The sequence below is a fragment of the Salvia splendens genome, chromosome 1 (assembly GCF_004379255.2).
Source record: "Salvia splendens isolate huo1 chromosome 1, SspV2, whole genome shotgun sequence".
Taxonomy (NCBI): Eukaryota; Viridiplantae; Streptophyta; class Magnoliopsida; order Lamiales; family Lamiaceae; genus Salvia; species Salvia splendens.
The window spans coordinates 45,286,432-45,310,649 of record NC_056032.1 but is presented as its reverse complement, the minus strand read 5'-3'; the positions used below and the strand labels follow the sequence as shown (position 1 = coordinate 45,310,649).

Genomic DNA, 24,218 nt, shown 5'->3' with positions numbered 1-24,218 from the left:
TCATGAATATTAAAATTAGTACACTATGTAGTTGTTAATTATTATTATTATTATTATTATTATTATTATTATTATTATTATTATTATTATTATTATTATTATTATTATTATTATTATTATTATTATTATTATTATTATTATTATTATTATTATTATTATTATTATTATTATTATTATTATTATTATTATTATTATTATTATTATTATTATTATTATTATTATTATTATTATTATTATTATTATTATTATTATTATTATTATTATTATTATTATTATTATTATTATTATTATTATTATTATTATTATTATTATTATTATTATTATTATTATTCGAGCGTGGTGTGCTTTGAATAAAGTTATTGTGTACATCTCCAAATAGACGGTTTTCTTTTCTCCTACTGAAAATCATGGATAACCCTAATTCCCACATCGGAGAAACATGCGGTAAACGGAAAAGAGGAGAGATTCAGGAAACAGGGAAAATCGATTCCGGTGGCTGTGATGGCGATATTGCGAAAATCGATTCCGTTGGATGTGGTGGGAAGATTGCGAAAGCCGATTCCGGTGTCTGTGGTGGCGAGTTAGCGAAAATTGATTCCGGTGGTGTTTCAGATGAAAAGGAAACGAGAGAGGTAAAGGAATTCAAAGATAAATACGGTTTACTTGAGCGATACAAAGGAAAGATGGCCTTCGAATATGACGATTACGATCCTGCGCGGAAAGATGAAAATTACGATAGTGACGAAGCTGAACCTGTAATTTATATGGGGGAGCCAGGGGTGGAGATCGAAAGTAAGGAGATTAAATGGCAAAATGACTTTATTACTATGGAACGGAGGGAGTACAAACTGCCTCTTTTCTTTGTTAACGGCCTTAAGACCATCCACAATAACCGCCCAGCGACCGCCCAGCCGAGCGCCGGCGCTGGGCGGTTCGCTGGGCGGTCTATTGCAGCCGCCCAGCCGCTGACTGGAGAGAGAAACCGCGCAGCGCTGGGCGGTGGCGTGGCGCTGGGCGGTCGGCTGGGCGGTCCTTTCGGCGCTATTGCAGCTCCCGGATCGCCCAGCGCACCGCCCAGCGCGAAAATTAATTTTTTTTTTCCGAAACACTATATATACGCGCTTTGCTCGTCATTTTCATTTTCCGAGGAGTGAATTGTCACTCTTTTTTATTAATGTATTTTTTTTAAATTAATGTACTTTTTTAAAATTATTGTACTTTTTTAAATTTTAATAGTATTATTAAACTTTTCCCGTATATGTCTCGTAAATTAAATTTCGTATATTGTGTGATTGTTAATTATGTCATTTTATATAATTGTTATTAGTGATATGGCTATTGATGTGTCTGGGCTATTTATGATGTGGCTAGGCTATGGCTGGGCTATTTATGATGTCGCAGGAGGATTTTTAGTGCTGATGATGTGGCAGTGGCTGGGCTATGGCTGGGCTATTGCTGGGCTATTCCTATTGTGGATGGCCTAAAAGGTTCATTTGTACGGTACCTGAGATGCATTTGCAGCTATGGATGTTTATTGTCCATTTGCAAAGACTTTAAATAAAAATTCTTACCATAAAAATTCTTACATGGGAATTTTATGTCGTTTTATAGATAATAGTTGGACTCTAAATAAATGTTTAATTGGTTTTAGATAATTTCTTTACCACACACCGCACAAGCAATTGCATCTTTAATTATTCAAGTTTTGAATGATTATGATTTATGCAATAAAATATTTTCGGTTGATTTTGATAACGCAACTGCTAACACTACAAGTATACCATAATTAATTGGGGCTTGCTCCCCGGTGACAAGTGGTAAGTATTTTCACCAAAGATGTACATATCATATTTTAAATTTATGTGTACAAGATGCTTTGTCTTTATGACAAAGATATATTCAACCTATTACAACAGATGAATACTTGATCCACTGGAAGCCTCATATTGGCAAGGCGTGGAAGAAGTATTGCCATTCGAAAAAAATAAGGTACACAACTTTTAATTTAGATGTGTCTACTAGATGGAACTCTATATATGATTTGTTGCATTCTACATTAGATCATATAGAATAGTTGGTTGATTTTTATAGAACTTTCCATGTAGATGATTTATATCTAACCTCTTCTTGTTGGGATCAAAGCATGAGTTTATTTAAATTATTCAAAGGTTTTAGAAATGCCACCGTTGAGTTATCGGGTGTGTATTATTGCACATCCGTTCGTGTTTTAGAACATTGCATGTATATATCACTTGGTTTTAAAACTGCAATGAAAAATTCCGTAAATAATCCTGAATTAATATGTGTTTTATATTATATGATTGAAAAATGGCTTAAGTATTTCAATGAGATTTCGACGGTTTTTTTGCTTGCAAAAGTTTTGGATCCCAAATGGAGACTAGTTGGTACTTTAAAAATTTTAGAATTTTATTATAACAATTTGACTTCTATTGATCTTGAACCACTCCGAGCTTTGCAATCGAATGACGAGGACGACGACAACAACATAAACCTAGCCCAAACATTCCAAATAAACCTCCCCCACCTCTCAACCCTGCAAAGAAGTTTTGAGTTCGACTTGCGGGCTCTCTTTCATGATTACGAAGCCAAGTACAACAGTACCCACCAAGTGAAACCTAGACCCCCGTCAAACACATAATTTTGGCTTCTTCCAAGTTGATGACCCCGACGCCCAATCACAATTGGCGGACCTATACGGCTACAGCAGCGGAGGAAGGACGGCAAATTCGGCAAGTGAGTTAGATTTATATTTTGACTCACACTTTTCTTTCAATGATGAAGAAGGAGGACCCGTTCCCCAACAAATCGACGCCCTAGATTGGTGGGAATCACACGAGAAAGATTTTCCCTCCTTGCATCAATGGCCAATGAGATCTTTTCGGTTCCGGCTTCCACTGTCGCCGTCGAGTCCGCCTTTAGTGTTGGAGGCAACGTCTTGGACGACAGAAGAAGTAGACTCACCGGGCAAAACATGGAAGCCACCATGTTACTTGATGATTGGTGCTCCGCCGAAATTAGAGACCTAGAACCGGATTGGGACAATCAAGTAGTACAACCCGACCAAGACAACTTCCCCGACGAAGAGTAGGCCAATTCCTCCGATCAAGCCAAATAGGTAAGCAAGGTAAGAGAACTATGTGGACTTTGATTCCAAAATGCAATTGAGCATTGAGGACACGTAGGCATCTCAACTTAAATTTTAAGTTGAGCTCAAGTCCTTTTCCTTTATTTTTTTTCTCCTATTTGTTTTGAATATGTAATTTGTAAATTGTAATCAAGACTTTAAGTCTTTTGTAATTTATAATTTTTAAATTAGTAATTTGTAAATTTTAAGTTGTAATTTGTAAATTTTAAGTTGTAATTTGTAATTTTAAAGTTGTAATTTGTAATATAGTTGAAATTTGTAAATCGCATTATTTTAATTTTATTTATGCAAGTATATTTACATTTGTTTACTTGAATTACAATTTTAACAAAAAAAACAAAAATAAACATGAACCGCTGAACCGACCCGGAACCGGCGGTTCCGGATCTTGACGTGAACCGCCGGTTCACGATTCAGGAACCGGAACCGTCCAAGCTAGGACGGGCCGGATCAGGTTCAAGAAAATCTTGAACCAAATTGGGCGGTTCCGAACCGTGAACCGCCGGTCCCCGAACCGTGGTGACATCTAGGTAAATGTGAGACATAAGGAATGTTGGACTTCATGAATGAGGGGATCTGCGGACACGCTTCCCCGGAGGCGTCAATGGAGATGCCGTCGCGAAGGAGGAATCAGAGTGGCTTTTGAATTTGGAAATAGAGCGCGAAATGGAATCTCGGAGAGTGAGGGGGAGAGTGAAAATTAGATCCGACGAGGGTTTGATTAAGGTGCCGACCGAGCTTTTGATGGCGGCTTTGGAAGATTTAAGCGGCAATTTGGTCACGACAGAGAGGAATTCTTCTGCGGAGGATTGCAGCGACGAACGCAGTCGTTTCTCCATTGATGTTTCTCTGTGATTTTCCGGTCTGCTTGCGCTTCTTATTGCTGCACCGTTGCTTTAGTTACGGTTGAGTTGTTCACTTTGTTTAGGACCAAGTAGGTAGAATACATTATTGTGTTAAAATTGTTAATCCAGTCAAAATTAAGTTAATTGGCGTTGATAGTCAATTTTTTTACGGAACCGTCCAAAATGGACCAAATGTGACCCGTTTTTATTTGTGAGGGACCGAATAATTCAAAAGATAATGTTTTGGACCAAAATAAAAAAAAATCCCAATATGTTTAGGACTAAAATTGGTCTTTAGTCTTAAAAATATTACTCCACGAAAGTACTTATATTGTACAGTAATTTAAGGTTTCTCTCTCTCGACGATTTCGACTCCCAAATCCAGACACAAACGCACAGATCATCCACAGCAGAAGCCATCGTCAAGCCGCAACCGCTGCGTGCTCAAATTTCCCCAAATCATCTATTCCTCGATCGTTTTTGCTCAGATTTGGAGGTTTTACATTACAATAACCCCTCTCTCATCGCACTTCTTAGCTCTTTTTACCCCGCTTATGGTTTTGTTCTTCTATTACTCACGGGTCCTCGTAGAAATTGCTCTTTTCCGATGATAATCTGTGGTTTCTGTTTGTGTGCTTAATGCAGGCGGAATTGAGCTGAATTTAACGAACGTAAATCGCATCGCATCGCACATGCGGCGTTCGATGGCATGCACCACATAGGATACGTGGCCTCGCCGCCGTTGGTTTCGATTTAGGCGTGAATTGGATAATACGATGTCGCATCTGCTGGTGAAACTGCGGCGGCAGGCGGTGGCGCCATGCATGACATGCCCGCTCTGCCACAAGCTCTTCCGCGAGGCCACCACTATCACCGAGTGCCTCCACACATGTAATTGCTTGCTCTAATCTGATTTTTTGTCCTGTTTGGTTTTTGTCTTTTGAAATTTTTTGTTTCTCGTGGTTGTTGGGTGATTATTCCTATTTTCATTGTTTGCTTCTAGTGCGTATGTGTTTACGATCTGGTTTTTGGTTGTGCGGATTGCTTGTGATTGATCTGGTTATTTGGGCTTTGTCATGGATTGTTTGTTACTTAGTTTCTCTGATTATGTGTTTTGTTCGCCGGCAACGTATGCGATTGATTTTGAGGTCGATGGGGATTTGATCATTTTTTCAGTTTGTTCATGTCAGCTGAGATGTCAATTAGGATTGCTGGATTTCCTGATTTAGTGATCTGATTGGTATTTTGGAATTTCGTGTGTGGTTGTTTGGCACAATATTGATTAATTGACTGAAGGGTATTGTGTATGCCAAATTTCATTTGTCGACTCCTAACATGGTGTAATCTTGAGATACTCTGGCTTAAGGTCCTCTTTACCCAACCTCACTGGACCTAATGTGTTCTAACAAATGTACGTCATTAGTAGTTGGAGAATCAATCAGGAGTGTTTTCATTCTAGATCTTGAGAACTGCATGGAAAATTGTAGGAAATTTCAGCAAAGATCTCATACCTATTGGCATGCCCTATTCATTGGCGACATTTTCTATAGGCCTGGCTTCCTTGATTTTACCTGTATATCATCTTGATAATTTGCTCCTTGCTTCGATATCATACTAGTTAAAAGATTTTTTGTGAAAGACTAGTATATCATGTGTTTGAAAATCTAACCTCAAACTTATAGGTTTATATCTTCGTGCATTCAGAACTTATAAGCCATGAGAAACCTTTCGCTGTATCCACTCTGTGTGATTTTTAGTATTTGTCTAATATATCTGGATTTCATTTCTATGACTATAGTTTGCAGGAAGTGTATAAACAAGAAGCTCTCAGATGAGGAAATGGAATGCTGTCCAGTATGCAATATTGATTTGGGATGTGTTCCATTGGAAAAGTTGAGGTTGGAATCCGTTTTCCCCTATTTCCAGTCAGTTTTCTCATCTGTGTATTTATCCCAGACTAGACATAAATCCTCAATACTAAGTCTCTGTAGTATCTTTCTTTATTGCCTATTACGACGAACAATGACTTAGACAACATCCTGAAAGGCTTATAAATGTTAGATCTGTTAATTCATATTCACTACTTCTCTATTTTGTACCGAGAGGTGGCAATTTATAGCTAGATTCATGTACAGAAACTATGAAGGTTCTAAATTTATGCACTTTACACTGGCTGTGCTTCTCTTGTGATCATTTCAGCACACTGCATGGAATGATTATTGCTCAACTTCACTCTGTATGGAACTCATGGAGATGTAGGATCTATGATGGGAAAAGAGTGAAATGCTCATGACACTTGACTTGATAATTTTAGCGTAATATTTTTCCTGAAAACTTAAGTGTTCATGTATCTACTACATAGTGTGGACGGTGCACTAACTTTGGCGTGCTCCCAATCATTTCGAAGCTACCCTCATGAACCTAAACTAGCCCAATTTATTTGTGTCTACACCAGTTAGCTCAAGTTTGTTCTTTTTTCTGCACCTGTGTCTTTCAATGAACGATAACCATCCCTCCCTCTCCCTCTCTCTCTCTCTCTCTCTCTCCATATTGTATCTTATGTTCTGTTAATCAGGCTGGACCATAATTTGGAAGATGTGAGGGCAAAAATATTCCCTTATAAGAGGATGAAAGTGAGAGCTCCTGAAGTTGTATCTCCTGTTACATTACCTGCTAAGAGAAAGGAAAGATCTCTCTCATCATTGGTAGTTAGCACTCCTAGGGTTTCAACTCAGAGTGGAATAACTGGACGACGATCAAAATCCATAACCAGGAAAGCATCAAGAGGTTCCAGTTTCACTATAGAGAAACCTATTATAAAAGAAGATAACTCCATGGATGATCACCATGAAAACTCTAACTCACCTGAGACACTAAATAGATCTACTCAGAATATGAGGCAGGTATGACATATGGTTCTGAAGCTTATGAACACATCCTCTATGCATTTACAAAACCCAATCCATGCTTATAATCATGTATTATGCAGAGTTCTGTTGCTAGTGATCCATCCAATCACCCTAGTCCTGATAAGGGAAGAGAGAACGGATCTGAGACTTGGGAAGAGATGGGTGATCTTTGGAAACCATTGAATTGTTTGGTGGAGGCAGCAAATAGAAGCAAGTCTTCAAAGTGTAACATGCAAGGAGATCTAGCTAAATCAGAAGCTCCAAATTCCCATGACAACGAGGGACCTCCAAATAAAAGCAGAAGTAAAGAAAACAGGCAGAAACCAAAGGTTCAAGATTTCAAGAATTTCAATGACCACATCCCTCCAGATTCTGGAAGGCCCAAAAAGTTCCGCAAAGCTCGTCAAAAGAAGGCGCAGGAATTCGCAGAATTTAGACTCCCTCCCCAGGTTGTGTTAGGTGCTGGTGCTAAATTCGACCGCAAGAATCATCCAATTTGGTTTTCACTGGTATCAGATGGGCAGTAAGTTTTCATACATAGATCATAACTTCTGAAATACGGATATGGATATCTGTGTCTGGTTATTTGCTTATCTGATTACTTAATGTACTACCTCAGGGAAGGCGATGCACTGTCCTTGCCTCAGATAGCTGCAAGTTACTTGAGAATTAAGTGAGTTTGGACAAACTACTATTATCTTAACATTTTCTTGTATTGCACAACTAGAATGATTAAAAATTATCCTTGGTAACTTAACTTGGTCAGAATGAACCTTCAGATGCTAGTATTGCGTTACGAGAGTAAGTTCCTCGAAAAGATATGTACAAATGTATTTGGTATTTATGAAACTGCCCTCATAATTTAGATCATTTGGGCGTGAATGTATTTTGGTTGGACCAAATCAATAGAATTCACAGCAATAGTCATTCGTTGTTAAGTTTTTCTAACTTAGGTATGACTTTGATATCTGAAAAGTTTCATGTTGGCACAGTTTTCTTCCAAAAACATTTATACGCTTGAACGTTTTACTCGTAACACATTTCCACTCTTCAAAGACGCCTCTAAGCATCTCTTTACAATGTAAGACTTGTTAAGTCAACTGAACTATTTGACTATTTCCCTTTTCTGCAAGGAATTGCTTCCAGTGTAATAATATGCTTATCATCTGTTCATGCATATACTATCTCTACCTACATATTTTAGGCTTCTGCTGCTTTTGCTCAGTGCTTCAGCTTTTGATTTTACGTGACTATAGTCTATAATTGTGCTTGTATCAGTGATGCAACAATATCTGGGATTTTTTAGGATGACTATTGTTATTGGCAGGCTAAATTTCTCCACAGCATACATCTATGATTTCAGTGCTGATATATATATTTACAGATTACCACTCAATCATTTGGGTCTGTTTTGCCTGTTTGGAGGATCTTTTTTAATGGTGGATCAGGGCTATTTTCTTATTATGAATAGCTGCCTCTTATCATATAATTGAATCCAAATGCATATTACAAAAGTCCTTGGCTTGCTCTTAGATATGAATTGTGTAACCAATCCTCATGCATTGTCTTGCTTTCCGATATTGCTTCGTGCTTAATTTCTCTACATAAAACATGCTTATCGTTTTCTTTGTTGGTTGGTTTTTCAACCATTGTAATCATTTGATGCCATGGAATATCTCAGTAGCAATCTAGCAAGAGAAAGTCAGTTTGAACTTAATGAGGAAGAGCTCATACTTGCAGGAGGTTTCTAATATACACAAAATTAGTTTGTTTTTCTTCCCCGCTTCATGAATTTTTCTTAGCTATGTTTTTCAGCCAGAGAAATAGCAGAATTCTGAATTTGGTTAGTCTCCACTTTCATTTGTAATCATGCTTCATCACTATTTTGATCTTGCCTTTCTGCGCATTCGTTCTCGGTGATCTTCTTGAGGAGGTTTAAGTACATAAGGAAATCATAAGTGTAAGATTTTGATTCATTTTCATATGAAAACCTTTTAATGTGATAAGATTTATTTGGTTCATGACATTTTTAGCATAATAGGCTACGTAAAGGCAAATACTTTACAATGAAGTACTGTTAGTACGAGTTAATGTTTTACAGCAAGTAATATCTTTCTCACTGCATTATTAACAGGGATGGGGGCATGCCGGTTTCTTGCATTCACAAATACCTGAAGCTGACGCTAGATCTTACAAGTGAAGAAGAGGTAAACTCTGCATCATCATCATCTGGTTCGTTTAAAGTGAAAAGGTGAGGTGAACATTGTTTTTTTTTGTTTTATGCTACAGATAGAAATAAAATGCATGGGACAAGCAGTGATGCCAACGTGGACACTGAATACTGTAGTGGCTCGATGGCTCGAATCAACCACCACCGAAAAAGTGGCCGTGAAAATTGGTTCATCAGCAGAGGATCTGGTAATGGAATTAGGGTATGCTCGTAGGTCATGAAACCACATCACCATGGTATGACACCATTTGCCCATTTCATCAGATTCTAGTCTTCAAGATACTTACTCTTGTCTCAATAGTAGACAATTTCTGTTGTATGACAGTCTCGAAAGTGAAGACAGTTTTTAGGTTAGCGCGGGTTCAATGACCTTGTATTCGCGGTAGTAGATACAAGGTTCAAATATACAAGAAGAACAACTGCAAGATTTTGATTCAATTCAGTACTGCATTTGTTAGCATGATGGGTTAGAGCTTCATATATTTTACTATAATTTCATGGTACTTCCTTAATTCCTTTAGATAGAAATGATGATGGTCATTCGATCGTGGCTCCTTCGGCGCATGCTAATATTTGGTTTCTTCGTAATATTGTTTGCATTACTAACGATTCGTAATATTGTTGGTGTTACTTGTATTATTTAGTTACTATTTCTGCTTTTATCTCCAAAACACTAATTAGAAAACGAATGAATAGTTGGATTTGGCTCCTTATCGTGTACAAAGCCACAACAGAGTTTGCTGATCCACACAACACATTATTTAAATAAGAAAGAAAAAATTAATATTTTAATATTATTATTTAAGATTATATAATGTGTTAGTGTGGAATAAACTGTGGTTTTAAGAAAAACAGGGGATCCAAACCCTGAATAGTTTTAGCTAAGGTATTCTCATGCAATTCTATAGTACTCTGTCCCACAAAAATATGCACTCTTTTCTTTTTAATCTGCTCAACAAAAATATTCATTTTCTAATTTTAGAAACTCTTTTATCTCTATATTCTATAGTTTTCTCTATTGAGTTGAAACTCATTCTCTACTAACAATACTTTAATTACTTCTTCTCTCTCTTACTTTACCAATTTTGCATTAAAACTCGTGTCTTCTCCAAAGTACATATTCTTTCGGGACGGAGGGAGTACCATGGAGTACTCCTACTATTTAGTAATGGCCTTCGGTCCTTTCTTTACCTTGTTACATCAATACATCTAACAATTGAAAAGAAGCTTGACCTATGACTGATGCTAATAAAACATGAAATTCACTAAAAAAATAACAATTCAATTTTCAAATTAAAATGTTAAACTTAAAATCGAAACCAATACTACCTTAGAGAAATACTACATTAATCCACAAAAAATAGAAAGTTGAGGCAAATATTAGCTTTATCCACGAAAAATAATCTTGAAAATGGATTACATATAATTGACAAAATAAGAGAAAGATCACAAAAAATTGATTGAAGTATTACTGCAAAAAATAACTAATTAAAGTACTATAAAACTTAAGTACTAACTAATTTAGGTGGACAAACTAAATTAAAAGTGAAATTATTTTTTGTGAAATACAACAACTTACTATAAATAGATACTATAAGGAGTAGTAATTTAGATAAACGTATAAATGAAAAAAGCACTATAACTCCACCAGAAGAATTACAGTCATCGGAAAAAGTAGGATTGAGGACATGGTTGAGAAAAAGGTACAATGATTTTTAGTGGAGTATATTATGAAATGATGAAAGTGAAGTACACATCACAATAAAAGAATCATTATTCATTCGTATAATCGACCATTTCAAAATTTAAAAAAAAAGTAACTGAAATTGGTTTTTAACTCAACAAATTTAACCTCTTCATCGGAAAAAGAATGGCTAACCAAAACACATCGCCAATCCAATTTCTGCAACAACAACAAAATTCCCCCAAATTAAAAAAAAAAGCCCTAATTTCCTCAAAACCTGGTTCCAACCACCGACGCCAAACCGCCTTCCGCCACCTCATCCTCATCCAGGAACAAATCCTCCGTCATCCTAAACGCCGCGTGCGCCACCACCACCGCCGCCGCGATCGAAACCGACACCACAACGTTCAGCCACACGTTCGTCAGCACCAGCGCCAGCACCGTCACGGCCGCGAGCGCCGCCAGCACGGCGCGATCATCCACCGCGCGGCCGAGCAGCACGATCGGCTCGTCGCGGGAGAAGTAGAGGACGAGCCAGAACACGAGGACGATTAGAAACACGATCATCGAGATCGGGTGGTAGAGCAGGCTGAGGAAGACGATTACGAGCGCGATCATCGCGTAGTTCACGCGGAAGTAGCTGAGGTTGCGCCTCAGGCGGGCGGAGAGGTCGGCGAGGCCGTCGGGGAAGTTGTAGGAGGACGGGTGGGATAGGAGCTCGCGCCACGAGCGGCGCGTGGGGAAGACCGACTCCGTGCGAGACTTGATGCGGAGGAGCACGCCGGAATCGTCGCCGGCGCCGCTGTACGGAGGCAGGCTGCTGTATCCGGCCGGCGACGACGACATTGGTTCAGAAACTGGAAACCCTGAAGCGGCGGCGGAGGAGTGTTTGTTTGTGATGAATACGACGCCGTTTGGTATTTCGAGAGCAACTGTTCAAATGCTTTGTCAAGATTGATTAATTCTCCGCCTCTCTCGTTATATATAATTCATGGATTGCAGTAAAAAATTACGGAAACATCAAATCTTATCTTCTTGATATTTTTGATTCCCAGAAATTCATTTTAAGGTGCAACCAATAATTGACTTATCAAAGCCTACTTTATTTATTATTTTCTCATTATTTCGCATTCAAATATTTTCCGTTTTAATGCTAAATTTTTTGATCCGTTGTGATGCTCAAGTAAAAGAAAAAGTTGTGTAAAATATCTATTGTAGTAGGAGTACTATTGATATTGAGCTTTGATAAAATTAAAACAATTACGCAAATAAGATACATTATTAGAAAAATGAGCAAATCAAACTTTGATTTTTATAAATTTTATAAAATTTAAAACTTCAATAATATTTTTTAATATATTAAAATCAAACTAAATATATAAATCAAAATAAATGTGGGTTAAATGTGCTTCAAACGATTCCTTATGAAAGGTAACAATGAAGCCATTTTAGTAAATTAGCAAATACAGGTATCGAAATTATCATTCCAACCAAACAATTTTCTTTATCATGATACAATCCTTACTTATCTCATGTATTTACCATCCAATAACAATATTTCCAATGGAATATGAATAAAATTGTGTGATTTTTTCTATGATTTTGAGGCCACTGTGGTGAACCTGGCAATCTCCTCTGGGGTGCTCATCAGATACATCAAAGCAAAGTAATCATAGAAAGCAAGTCTGCCACCAAAAAAACCACAAATAAAAACTTTGGTGTAGTAATAATTTAAAAATGAAAACTTGAATAAAAACTTTACCTAAATTTATCATCTTTGTGCTTGTCCCCAGGCTCCAACATGAAGGCAATCCCAGCTATGAAGAATCTCTTCACAAACACAAACATTAATTCATCAATAGATATGATGAATTAAACACAAAGACTAATAGTTAGATGTAGAATTCATTCATACATAGATTATCTTAGCCGCCGCACGGGCGTCTCCAGGGTAAGGCGAGGGGAACCGTGGCGAGAGCCTAACGCACTCATTAGCACTGTGCAGAGTAAGCGTGCACCTATCCTCACGCGCGTGGCACAGGCTCTGGTTCGACAGCCACTTCGGGTTATATGGATCGAGGCGATGAGCTGTTTTAAAATGTGTGATAGCATTGCTGTATTTCTTAATGCTGATACATATCCCTGCCCCCTTGCTTAGTGCAACCAAGCAGGCGTCCTTGTCGTCATCTCTCTGCAACGAGGCAGAAAATGATCGAATCTTGCAGAATTTAGCCGTATGAAAAAAGTGTTTCGGACCACCTCTGCTTGAGCTTGTTTGGAATGACAGTACTCCATTATGCCGTCAACGGTCCATTCTGGATAATGCTTCAGCACTGTAGTCACTGGTAACAAAATCTCGAGGGCTTTAAGGTTCTTCGACAACGCAGCATCCTCGATAACTTTCACATGGCCCTGAGAGTTGTCGTTACTTATCATAGGCAGAATACGAGAAATCAGACGGTATGGAAAGGGGATGTGTAGAGATTAACTATTTTGGGTTCATCTGGGTCTGCATCAGCTTCGAGCAAGGCCTTGAGAAATCTCGTGTCGGCTTCTCTTGCTGCGTACGATAACGGACCGAACCCGGAGAAATACTTGTTCGGGTCAGCCTTAGCCTGCAACGAGAAAGGATATAGCATAGTTATTCGGGTTAGCCTTATGCATCAATGATAAAAACATACCTTAAGCAGCAATTCCAAGCATTCGAATGAGCGAGCCGTTACTGCACATACGAGAGGGGGCTCCGGAACCAAAAAACATAAATCCGGCTGAAAAATAGGCAAATTAACCCAAAGAAACATGAGGTTCCAATATACACACAGTAGGAAAATTTTGACACACTAAAGTAATCAAACGCTTATCGACATTCAAAACGTTAAAGTAATACGACAAGTAACGCCACGACAAAAACAAAAAAAAGGCTTTTCAATTAGCAAACAGCGCAACACAAGGTCGTACTTGCCAACCTTGGCGTCGCGAGACAATAGAAACTTCACAGCCCAGACATCTCCACGAGATGAAGCAATTTGCAAAGATGTTCCGTCCCTAGAATCAGCATCTACGCGGATACCTTTTGCCACCACCAGCTCCATAAGCTCCTTGTTTCCTGAAACCATACAACACCATTAGCGATGTCCTTTCACAACATTACAACCATCTAAACAAAAATGTGGCACAAAGTAAAAACCGCCGACCGTTTAGAATTGCGTAATGCAAGGCAGTGGTTCCCTTTAAATTCGCCTCACTAACTCCGGCACCTTGCCTGATAAGATACTCGACAATTTTGACATGTCCTTCTTTGGCAGCTTCTAGCAGAGGAGTATCCACTGATGCATTTTATCGAATCAGTAAACCAAACCAATCAAGAATCAACTCGAATTAACGAGACATAAATATCACTAGAACTTTAAAAGCAGGAGAGACAGACACACACACACACACACACACACACAGAGACAGAGCTATAATTGTCAAGGCATCATTGCATCAATTTATACTTTGGCACTATGAATAAACATACAAACACAAACAATCAAGGATCATATCGAATTGATGCGAGATAGATAGATAGATAGAGAGAGAGAGAGAGAGAGAGAGAGATCTATTATAAGTCAAGGCATGAATGCAAACATTGACACTATGAATCAAGAATTTGCAAATCTCAAAATACCCCAAGAATAACTAACTGATGAATAACTAATTAAACTTGCATAAACACACAAAAAATCAAATAAATGGTGTGCAACTTGAAGTCACAGAGAAGAGAAACCCCACAACAAACAATCAAGAATCATATCGAATTGATCCAAGACACACACACACACACATTGACACTATGGATCAAGAATTTGCAAATCCCCTAAAATATCTCATAATTAACTAACACAGATGGAATAACTAATTAAACTTGCATAAACACACAAAAAAGCAAACAAATGGTGTGCAACTTGAAGCCACAGAGAAGAGAAACAAACCCCACAACAAAACAATCAAGAATCATAGTATCAAATTGATGCAAGAGAGGGAGAGAGAGAGAGAGAGAGAGAGAGAGAGAGAGAGAGAGAGAGAGAGAGAGAACTATTATAAGTGAGGGGATCGATATAAACATGGAGAGTCTGAATCAAGAATTTGCAAACATGAAAATGTCCGAAATGAGCCGCGTGATGCAACACATTGCGGCCAGCGGAGAAGTCACTGTATCCTTCACATATCCTCCTAAACTCGAACTCATCATTAACCTTCCTCCTAATCTCTACAATCACACAACACAACAAAAAACCCCCCCAGAAATTAGACACCACAAAACAACAACAAAGACCAAGAAAGAAATCAAGAAAAAAGACTCCACCTTTAAGTTTCTTTAGGTCTCCACTAGCCCCAGCCTCTATAATCAGTGCACCTGCACAAAGTGAGTCAATAAGCATACCAGTTTCACAAGTAGAATCCATAGCGCTGATGTTTACTAATGAGTCCAACATTATTTATACATTGAGCCATGTGTCTTCTGTTAGTAGTAGTACTAAAAGATTCACTTTTGCAAACAGCTTGGATAGCGTGTTATCTAAAATCAAGAATTTTGATCAAATTCTACTTTTCATTTATAAATTTTAAAATTAATTTAAAATATCATAAATTTTATTTTTCACTTCAGGCCAAATAAATTATTTTTAGTAAAAACTTATTTTATGTGGGAAATTGTGAAATGTTTATTACTCCTATCACTTTTAAGTTCATGGCAAATAGGATAAAAAATCATGTACGTTAGTCACATATGACGATCACCCCACAAGCCCACAAGGGGAAATAATATACGGAATATAAAGTTTGTGATATTTTATATCAATTTTAATGTTTTTGAAAATAACTAAATGTAAGCCAAAGTTCACAATTTTATGGACCGATATCACATTTCTCAAAATCAGAAGCCCTAACATGGCTTTGACTACATAGGATCGGCACATCGCAGTGCAATTAGAGGAGAAATGAGAACACGAAGATCATTAAGAAGGAAATCATGGCGGAGCCATGCTCCAACAACTCGCAGACTGAGATAGTATTCTTTATGAGTTAAGTGAAGAGAGACAATAAAATACTCCCTCCGTCCCACAATAATTGTCACTCTTGGTGTTGACACGAGTTTTAAAGAATGTAAAGAAAAGTTGGTTGAGAAAGTTAGTGCAATGTGAGACCCACTTTTTTATATTGATTTTATAATAAAATGTGAGTGAAGTTAGTTAGTGGAATGTGAAACCTACTTACCGTAAAAATGAAGTGTGACAATTATTATGGAACAGACCAAAATGAAAAAGAGTGACAATTATTATGGGACGGAGGGAGTAATAATAAGCGTCATGTTTTTATGTCAAAAAATATTTCACTTTAAATGGTCATTTCTCAAAGGACAACGAATATAATAAATAGAATATTTATTTGAACTAAGATATTTATAAAAATAAAAGTACCATCTCCGTCCTTGAAAAAGTAGTGGAAGTTATGTTAGTGGATTGTGGGGTCCACTTTCTAAAATAAAAAGTTTAGAAAGCTTCTATTCTTAAGGGACAGACCAAATGAAAATAATTTTTATTTTTTAATAGACGAATGCAGTATATAATTAGATATTTAAAATACATAATTAATTAAAAAAAATGGAAAATACATATTTGAATACATATTTAATGTTTTGAAATGGAGCCCAAGCCCATTGTTGGCCTTGTACATCAATATTTATCTTTTCTCTTTTATATACTACTACTACCATACAATATCATCTTATGCTTTATAGCCACCGATAAAAATAATAATGAAAATAACAGTTACGCCTATTTTATTCTGAGTGCCTCTAGTTCAAAAATTTAATAAAAAAATTGTTTAGTTCATAACTCCCCAAATTGATTGAAAATAAAAATAAAAAATAAAAATAAAAATAAAGTATCCCTAGTATGGAGTACAATCTATTTATTGGGTACTTAAAGAGCAATACATGATGAGTATCACTCAACATGAGATCCACCACTTTATTGGACATAACTTTAAAAGAAAAGGAAAAAAAAAGATGGATCTCCGAAGATTATAACTATACACAATTTAACCGACAGTGGGGATGACAATGATGTTTCCACACTCGTTCACCACAACCCAGACGCGGTTGCAGCTGAAATTCAATGGAATGGGAGTTCCATCTTTTATAACTATCGCCGTCACAAACTTATTCTCACTCTCTATCACCGCCGCCGCCTCTTCCCCGTTCTTCATCAACAACTCCGGCCACGAAAGCTTCCCTATGCATACATATTCACAATAAAATTAACTAAATATTTCATCTCAACTTATATATAGAGAGAGAGACATTCAGCAAAACATATATAGCTAGAGAGAATTAATTAAGGTTGTTCTTGCCTGGACATATTGATTGATCTACTATTGATTGCATGCTTGCTTCTTGCTTGAGTGAATTTTAGATGATTGACGATGGTATATTTGCAAAGACTTCACACCATATTATTTATAGGGATAAATAGACAGAAAGAGAAAATTACACGTTTATAATGATTTTGATCACGTTTAGAATAAAGTTTGAAAAATGGGACCATTGCATTTTTTATTATCATTTTCAATATTGCTTGCTATGAATTTATGAGGAGATACATTGTCCAAACTTTCTCCTTCACACACAAATTTGATCTTATCCTTTCTCAAAAAATAAAAATAAAAATAAATCAAGAGTGTGTTTATTAGTACAAAACTCATCTCTTAATAAAGAGAAATTTGAAATGTCTCAACTTTATTGATCCAGTTAGATGTGAATAGTAGACGAGTTGAGAAACTAACATTTTTATGTTTGTACAATATATGAGCATCTCTTGATCTTTATAAGAAAAGGATAAGTTCAAATTCTAATTACTTAAACTCTAACGTATAGGTAACTTATGCTCTTGATTTTTAGAGACATAGTTGAAATAAACCAAAAAATGATGAACTAACATCATGGAAACAATTCAGAATATATATAAACTTAATTAGTTTTATAGTACAAAACAAATACTTTTTTCTCTCTAAAAATAGACAAACTTGTAATGAAAGCAGTGCAATTGGTAGAGAGTGATGAGAAAAACCGAAAAAGGTAAGAGAGAGAGGAAAAATGTAATGAAAGCAGTGTTATTAGATTGTGAGATCCAAATTAGTAGTAGTGTGTAATTGGTTATAAACTTCCCATATTTGGACTTTGATCTAATTTTATAGGACGATCAAAAATGGTAAAACTGGTCTACTTTTTAAGAGCCGGAATGAGTATGTAAATAAACGAGCACCACACATTATATTTACTATACTTAGTGTAATAAGAGACTATGGCGAGTAAATGAAGGTTTATTAGCCTTTAATTAAAGAAATGCACTTTTGTTTTGAGTTAATTATCAAATAAACTTTAATTCTATTATTTTGAGGTAGACTTTAAACCCACTTAACAAATGGTAAAAAAGGAGAAATTTTTAGTAAATTAATAAAAAATGTTGTTGGCAACAAATAATTTGGGCTGGAGATAATGTCTGAAACCAAACAATTTGGGCCGGAGTTAATATCAACTGCAACCAATTTAATAAAGAGTGAATTTATACACAATCTCATCTAATTCATTATAGCATTAGCCACCAACAAAAATTATACTAAAACTAATACTACATCCGTTTAAATATAGTTGCAACATTTATTTTTAACATGTGATTTAAAAAAATTACTCCGTATTTTGTCGGTTAAATGAAGAAAAAAAAAATAATAAAATAAGAAAAAATAAAGTTAGATGAAATTACAAAAATACAATTTATTTATTTATTAGACACTTATTACAATACATAAGCGTCTAAGAACATTATATTAGATCCATCACTTTATTCGACAGAACTTTGAAATTAAAAAGGAAACATAAAGATGAATCTCCGACGGTCACTATAGTATAACACTATAGTTCAACCGACAATAGGAACATGAATGACGTTTCCACAATCGCTCACCCACACAGAGACGCGGTCACAACGGTAATTTGGTAATGTGAATACTAATTTTCCAATTTCCAGCAATATAATGAGTTATCAAATAAACAAATTATATGATGAATTGATCAAATATTTCCAATACACACCTCAAAATCTATATTACCAATATTTTTTTCTTGAATATATAGAATAATAATTTAACCGACAGTGGGAGTGAGAATGATATTTTTCAAAATTGAGGGACAAATGTAGATAGAGACAATTGAATTTCACGTTTAAATGAAGTTTGAAATTGCAAAATTTTTAATTTGTATATAGGGGAATATCATTTGTTATTTTGCTTGTTATGAATTTATGTGGATATACATTTTCCAAACTTTCGTTTAGGGGTGAGCAAAAAAACCGGAAACCGAATATCCGAACCGAACCAAATCGAAATTTTGAAATTTGGTTCGGTTTTTTCGGTTTTTCGGTTTGGTTCGGTTTTAAAAATAAAAAATTTTCAGTTTTTCGGTTCGGTTTGGTTCGGGCGAAGAAAAAAACCGAAAAACCGAAAAACCGAATTATATATATATTCTATTAATTTAATATATTATATTATATAATATATACTACTATATAATATATATTATATGTATTATTAATTTCATATTATATATAAATATTCTATTAGTATATATAAAATAAAATAAAATACACATATATAAATATATATTTATATTATATTTATTTTTTTCGGCTTTTCGGTTTTTTTTTTCGGGTTTTTTCGGTTTTGTTCGGGTTTTTCGGTTTTTTAAGTTCGGTTTTCGGTTTTCGGTTTCGGTTTTTTCGGTTATTCGGGTTTGGTTCGGTTTGGATTTTGAACTAAATTCGGTTTTTTCGGTTTTGGTTCGGTTTTGGGAAAAAATCGAACCGAAACCCGAATGCACACCCCTACTTTCGTTCTAAACTTCTACTTAGTACGTATTCCCTCCTTCACATACACAAGTTTTGCTCTTATCCTTTCTCATAAAAAAATCAAGATTATGCCATTTAAAAAAAATAGGAGTGTGCAATGCAATTTAATTAGTAATGTGAATAAATATTAATTCTACATTAATGAGCTATTAACACCAAGTTATAATACTTGATTAAATAAATAAATTGAAAAGTGCTAATAACAGCTTTATTTTCACACAAAAAATACTGATTTTAAGATGAATTGATAAAAATAATAGTTATAATTAATATTTGATCTTTAAAGCATCTAGTTTAGAGTTTAAATTAAAATTTTGTTTAGTTAATTACTACCGAAATTGAAAGGAAAACTGAGAGCAAGAATTTGTTCAGATCTTCATATCACTGTTGTAAAATTATTCTCCAAACTGATAAGATTTTTGCTTCCAATTGATAGACGTACGTTCTCAAAATTCTTATTTAAGATAGTTTTGAAATGATCTATTTATTGTGTTAATTGTCAAATAGACTTTGATTCTATACTTTTTGGTAAATCGGACTTTAATTAATAGCTATTTTTTTGGACAGTGTTTTTTCTTGAATTATGGCTTGTTTTTAGTTTTGCATTTACTGGGATGGAATCTTTACTTTCACATTTTCATGCACAAAGTATTCTCACAAAACAAGATATTTATTCATGGTGCACTTAATAGCATTACAATAGTAACACTTGACAACCGATTCATCATTTTATTCGACATAACGTTAAAATAAGAAGGAAAACAAGATAGATGAATCTCCACAAGTTATTTCAGTGCAATTTAACCGACATAGGGAGCGGTAACGACGTAATCACAGGCGTCCACCCAAACCCTGACGCGGGCACAATTGATTTCCTTGGTAGTGGGAGTTCCTTCTAGTATAATTATCGCCCTCACGAACTTATTCTCACTCTCAATCACCTCCGCCGCCTCTTCGCCCTTCTTCCCCACCAACTCCGGCCATGCCTCCTTCCCTATACCTATATTCACATTAAAATCAAATATTAATTTCATGACAAGTTATTTATAGAAATATATATAATTATATGAAATAAAACATATGTAGATAAAATTAATGTTGTTCTTGCCTGGACAGAATGATGGAAAATCTAGTATTGACTGCATGCTTGATTTCTTTGTGAGTGAATTGGTTGATGATGTTAGATTCTACACTTCACACCATATTTATAGAGAGGATGAGAATTGCACGTTTAAAATGAAATTTGAAAAATGGGACCATTGCAAATTTTTTTATTTATTATTTAGGAGATTATAATTTTCAATTTTGATTGTAAAAATTTATGTGGAGAATGGAGATACTATCATTCAAACTTTCACTCTCACTTCTAAGTAGCCTTCGCTCCTCCACATACACAAGTTTGACATTATCCTCTTATAGAAAATCTAGAGTGTGCCAATTCAAAAAAATAGTCTCATAATCAAATTTTTTGAAACATTATCTCTAACTAGAATAATGGTGATGGTAAATCGACGAAAAAAATGTTCTATCAATAAATCCATAATGAATTCCGTCCTTTTAGAGGGTAAAGAAAAAATTAATAAACTTATTAAATCTTCATTTGTGAAGCCAAAAACACCAACTTTACACACTACAAGTACTTAATTATTCAATGGAAAATCCTTCAAATATATTACATCATATCCAACCATTTATTCAACATAACTTTATAGTACTAATAAAAAGGACAAATATGGTTACACACTTAAAAAGTTATACAAGGACTCATAACTTAACCAACGGTGGGAGCACGAACGACGCGACCGTGATCGTCGACCCAAACCCAGACACGGTCGCAGCGGAAATCCTTAGTGACGGGAGTTCCATCTTTTAGAACTATCGCATTCACCTTCCGATTCTCCTTCTCAACCACCGACAGCCGCGTCATCGGCGTTCTTCCCCATCAACTCCGGCCACGAAGTCTTCCCTAATCATACATTCATAATAATTAATAGTAACACTTTAGTATAATACTATAAATAAATATGTAATGAAAACATATGTAAAGAGAAGGTGGTTCTTGCCTGGACAGCTTGACATGATCTTCTATATATATATATATATATATATATATATATATATATTTCTTACTTTATTCTTTCTGTTTTATTATCTTTTACTTTGTTATATCTTCGTTTAATATATTAAACATTTTCCTATAATCTCCGTATTGAAAAAAAAATCCATAAATGGAACTGAGGGAGTACTAATACTCCCTCTGTCCCATAAAAATATGTGCACGTTCGATTTTCATCCATCCCACAAAAATATGTGCATACAATTTTTGGAACTTATATAAATTTTAATAATGCAGGTCTCACTATCCACTAACATTACTTTAACTATCATTCTCCTCATCTTTCTTACTTTACCATCACATTCTCCTTTGCTGTCTTATTTTACTAATTTTGTTTTAATTCCCGTGTCATACCCATTGCCTATATTTTTATGTAACGGAGGGAGTATAAACTAACTGTATGTGAACTTTTATTTTGGCAATGTAACCGGGCCGGCCCACATCTAGCTAAGATATGTTTGGTGGTATTTTGTAACCGGGCCGGCCCATATCTAGCTAAGATCAGAACTTGTCTATATTATTAGCTCGTAATCACCCCCCACCCCCGCGGGCAAAGTTGCCAATATAAAGTAGAAATTCATAGCACTAATAAAAAGTTTTAAAAAAAACTCAGCCATATTTTTATACATATATAGTCATAATTATGGTTTGAAATTGTGGCATTATATTTTGACTTTTGAGTTTGTTTGGCATTATATTTGAATTTTGATTTGTTTGGCCTTACTCTATCCCTTTTTTGGACCCCTATCTATTACATAGAACTTAATTAGCGTTAGGTTTTCTATATGCATGTAGATTCGGTAAGTTGTTTCAATCTCTTTCTTTTTTCTTTTTCCCTTTTTCTTTTCTTATTTTATTTTATTTTTCGAATCTTGCTTCCATAATTTTCTTCAAATTTAATTTCAGTATATAATAATCAATTGGTAGAACATTGAAAAATGAGAGGATTGAATATCATAATTTGATGTAAACTCGTGCTAAGATTAAAAATACCACTAAATCAAGACAAGACATAATTAATGATCAATTGGTAGAGCTAATCGACAAACTAAGTTATGAAGAAATCTAACATATTCAGCCACTTCCAATCCTACTAATAGAAAGAAGAAATCTAAAGCAATTTTCTGGAGTCTTGGTTGCTTTCAATTTAAATCTCTTATAATCTTCATGCCTTTTCTCTATGTGGTACGTAATGCATTCATAACAAATTTCATAAGTCAAGTGCCATGTTATATAGAAGGTTGACATCTTTTTGCATGTTGAGTTCGAGGTTGAAATCGACATCGTTGGGAACCATTTGAGTTAGAAAGATTAGAAGAATTAGGCTAAGAATATGATTTAAAATAAGATTGAAAGTGAATTGTGTATCTATTTACAGATAAATTTTGGGAATTTTTTTTTACACCATATCCCCTCACGACACTCTCAACCCACCCCCAACCCCACCCGTCTGATGCGGTCTAACATGTTGCAATGCACAGTCTGGATTAGAGATGTCCAAGGTTTTCGGTTCCGGCGGTTAACCGCGGAACCGTAACCGTGACTTTTTTTTTTAACCGAACCGCCATATTTTGAACCGCGGGCCGGTTCCGGTTCTAAATTTTACGAACCGAAACCGTGCCGGAACCACCAGTTCTGGACGGTTCCAAACCGGAACCGTGAAAAACCGTCGAAAAACCGTGAAATCTAGCCGGAACCGTGAAAAACCGCCGAAACCCAGCGGTTCGGAACCGTGAAAAACCGTGAAAAAAACCACCGGAAAACCGGCGGTTCGAAACCGGTACCGTGAAATAGCCTTACGGTTCGGTTCCGGTTCCACATTTCTCGAAACCGGAACCGCCGGTTTACGAACCGTGGGCATGTCTAGTCTGGATTCACTAAACCGCTCGACAAGTGCGGCCTCCCACCTCTACACCGATGCCAGTCGCACCCCCACCCATTACCGATGCTCTAACCATAGTAATAGAATAATAGTACTCCTTCCGTCCCTAATAATTCGTCACCATTTGACCCGGTACGAGTTTTAAGAAATGTAATAGAAAGTGAGTTGAAAAAGTTGGTGGCATGTGAGTCGTAATTTTATATACTATTAATTTTATAAAAAAAATGTGAGTGTGAATGAGTTATCGGAATGTAGGGTTCATGAACAAAAATGGTAAAAGTGAAAGGTGACAAATTTTTAGGGGACGGACGGAAATGGAAATAGGTGACAAATTTTCAGGGACGGAGGAGGGGCATAATTTTTATAATCTTGGAGTACTATATTCTCTTTTTCTCCATGATATAATGCATTCATAATAAATTTGATTAGTCAAGTGCCATG

At 35.7% G+C, this 24,218-nt stretch overlaps 3 protein-coding genes across 6 annotated transcripts; 1 reads left to right on the top strand and 2 right to left on the bottom strand.

The window, feature by feature from the left end:
- Positions 1–4,361: 4,361 nt before the first annotated feature.
- LOC121755432 (E3 ubiquitin protein ligase DRIP2-like) lies at positions 4,362–9,610 on the top strand. 2 transcript variants are annotated; one of them, XM_042150735.1, is made up of 8 exons: positions 4,362–4,507; positions 4,657–4,902; positions 5,810–5,909; positions 6,587–6,914; positions 7,001–7,443; positions 7,540–7,593; positions 9,055–9,127; positions 9,210–9,610. In XM_042150735.1, the coding sequence occupies exons 2-8, from the start codon at positions 4,788–4,790 to the stop codon at positions 9,369–9,371; spliced, it is 1,275 nt and encodes a 424-aa protein (XP_042006669.1). In that variant the 5' UTR covers positions 4,362–4,507; positions 4,657–4,787; the 3' UTR covers positions 9,372–9,610. The 2 variants fall into 2 exon arrangements, 1 of the variants encoding a protein (XP_042006669.1); XR_006040745.1 differs by lacking the exon at positions 9,210–9,610 and having other exon boundaries at positions 7,540–8,880; positions 9,055–9,084.
- Positions 9,611–10,929: 1,319 nt separating this feature from the next.
- Positions 10,930–11,938, bottom strand: LOC121801941 (PRA1 family protein E-like). Its single transcript, XM_042201425.1, has one exon. The coding sequence runs from the start codon at positions 11,678–11,680 to the stop codon at positions 11,105–11,107; it is 576 nt and encodes a 191-aa protein (XP_042057359.1). The 5' UTR covers positions 11,681–11,938; the 3' UTR covers positions 10,930–11,104.
- Positions 11,939–12,280: 342 nt separating this feature from the next.
- LOC121801925 (ankyrin repeat domain-containing protein 17-like) lies at positions 12,281–15,346 on the bottom strand. 3 transcript variants are annotated; one of them, XM_042201403.1, is made up of 11 exons: positions 15,322–15,346; positions 15,183–15,233; positions 14,913–15,086; positions 14,029–14,160; positions 13,801–13,940; positions 13,516–13,602; positions 13,324–13,449; positions 13,094–13,246; positions 12,750–13,025; positions 12,597–12,664; positions 12,281–12,519 (listed from the first exon to the last, which is right to left on the bottom strand). In XM_042201403.1, the coding sequence occupies exons 1-11, from the start codon at positions 15,329–15,331 to the stop codon at positions 12,429–12,431; spliced, it is 1,308 nt and encodes a 435-aa protein (XP_042057337.1). In that variant the 5' UTR covers positions 15,332–15,346; the 3' UTR covers positions 12,281–12,428. The 3 variants fall into 3 exon arrangements, with proteins under 3 accessions (XP_042057337.1, XP_042057327.1, XP_042057345.1); XM_042201393.1 differs by lacking the exon at positions 15,322–15,346 and having other exon boundaries at positions 15,183–15,315; XM_042201411.1 differs by lacking the exons at positions 14,913–15,086; positions 15,322–15,346 and having other exon boundaries at positions 15,183–15,315.
- Between the last annotated feature and the right edge of the window lie 8,872 nt (positions 15,347–24,218).

Coding starts and splice junctions, on each gene's coding strand:
- LOC121801941 (XM_042201425.1), bottom strand. CDS start 11,680: ATGTCGTCGTCGCCGGCCGGATACAGCAGCCTGCCTCCGTACAGCGGC.
- LOC121755432 (XM_042150735.1), top strand. CDS start 4,788: ATGTCGCATCTGCTGGTGAAACTGCGGCGGCAGGCGGTGGCGCCATGC. Junction 7,444..7,539: donor TCACTGGTATCAGATGGGCA/GTAAGTTTTCAT, acceptor GTACTACCTCAG/GGAAGGCGATGCACTGTCCT. Junction 9,128..9,209: donor ATCTTACAAGTGAAGAAGAG/GTAAACTCTGCA, acceptor TTTATGCTACAG/ATAGAAATAAAATGCATGGG.
- LOC121801925 (XM_042201393.1), bottom strand. CDS start 15,312: ATGTTGGACTCATTAGTAAACATCAGCGCTATGGATTCTACTTGTGAA. Junction 13,941..14,028: donor GCATTACGCAATTCTAAACG/GTCGGCGGTTTT, acceptor GTATGGTTTCAG/GAAACAAGGAGCTTATGGAG. Junction 13,026..13,093: donor CCAAACAAGCTCAAGCAGAG/GTGGTCCGAAAC, acceptor GCCTCGTTGCAG/AGAGATGACGACAAGGACGC.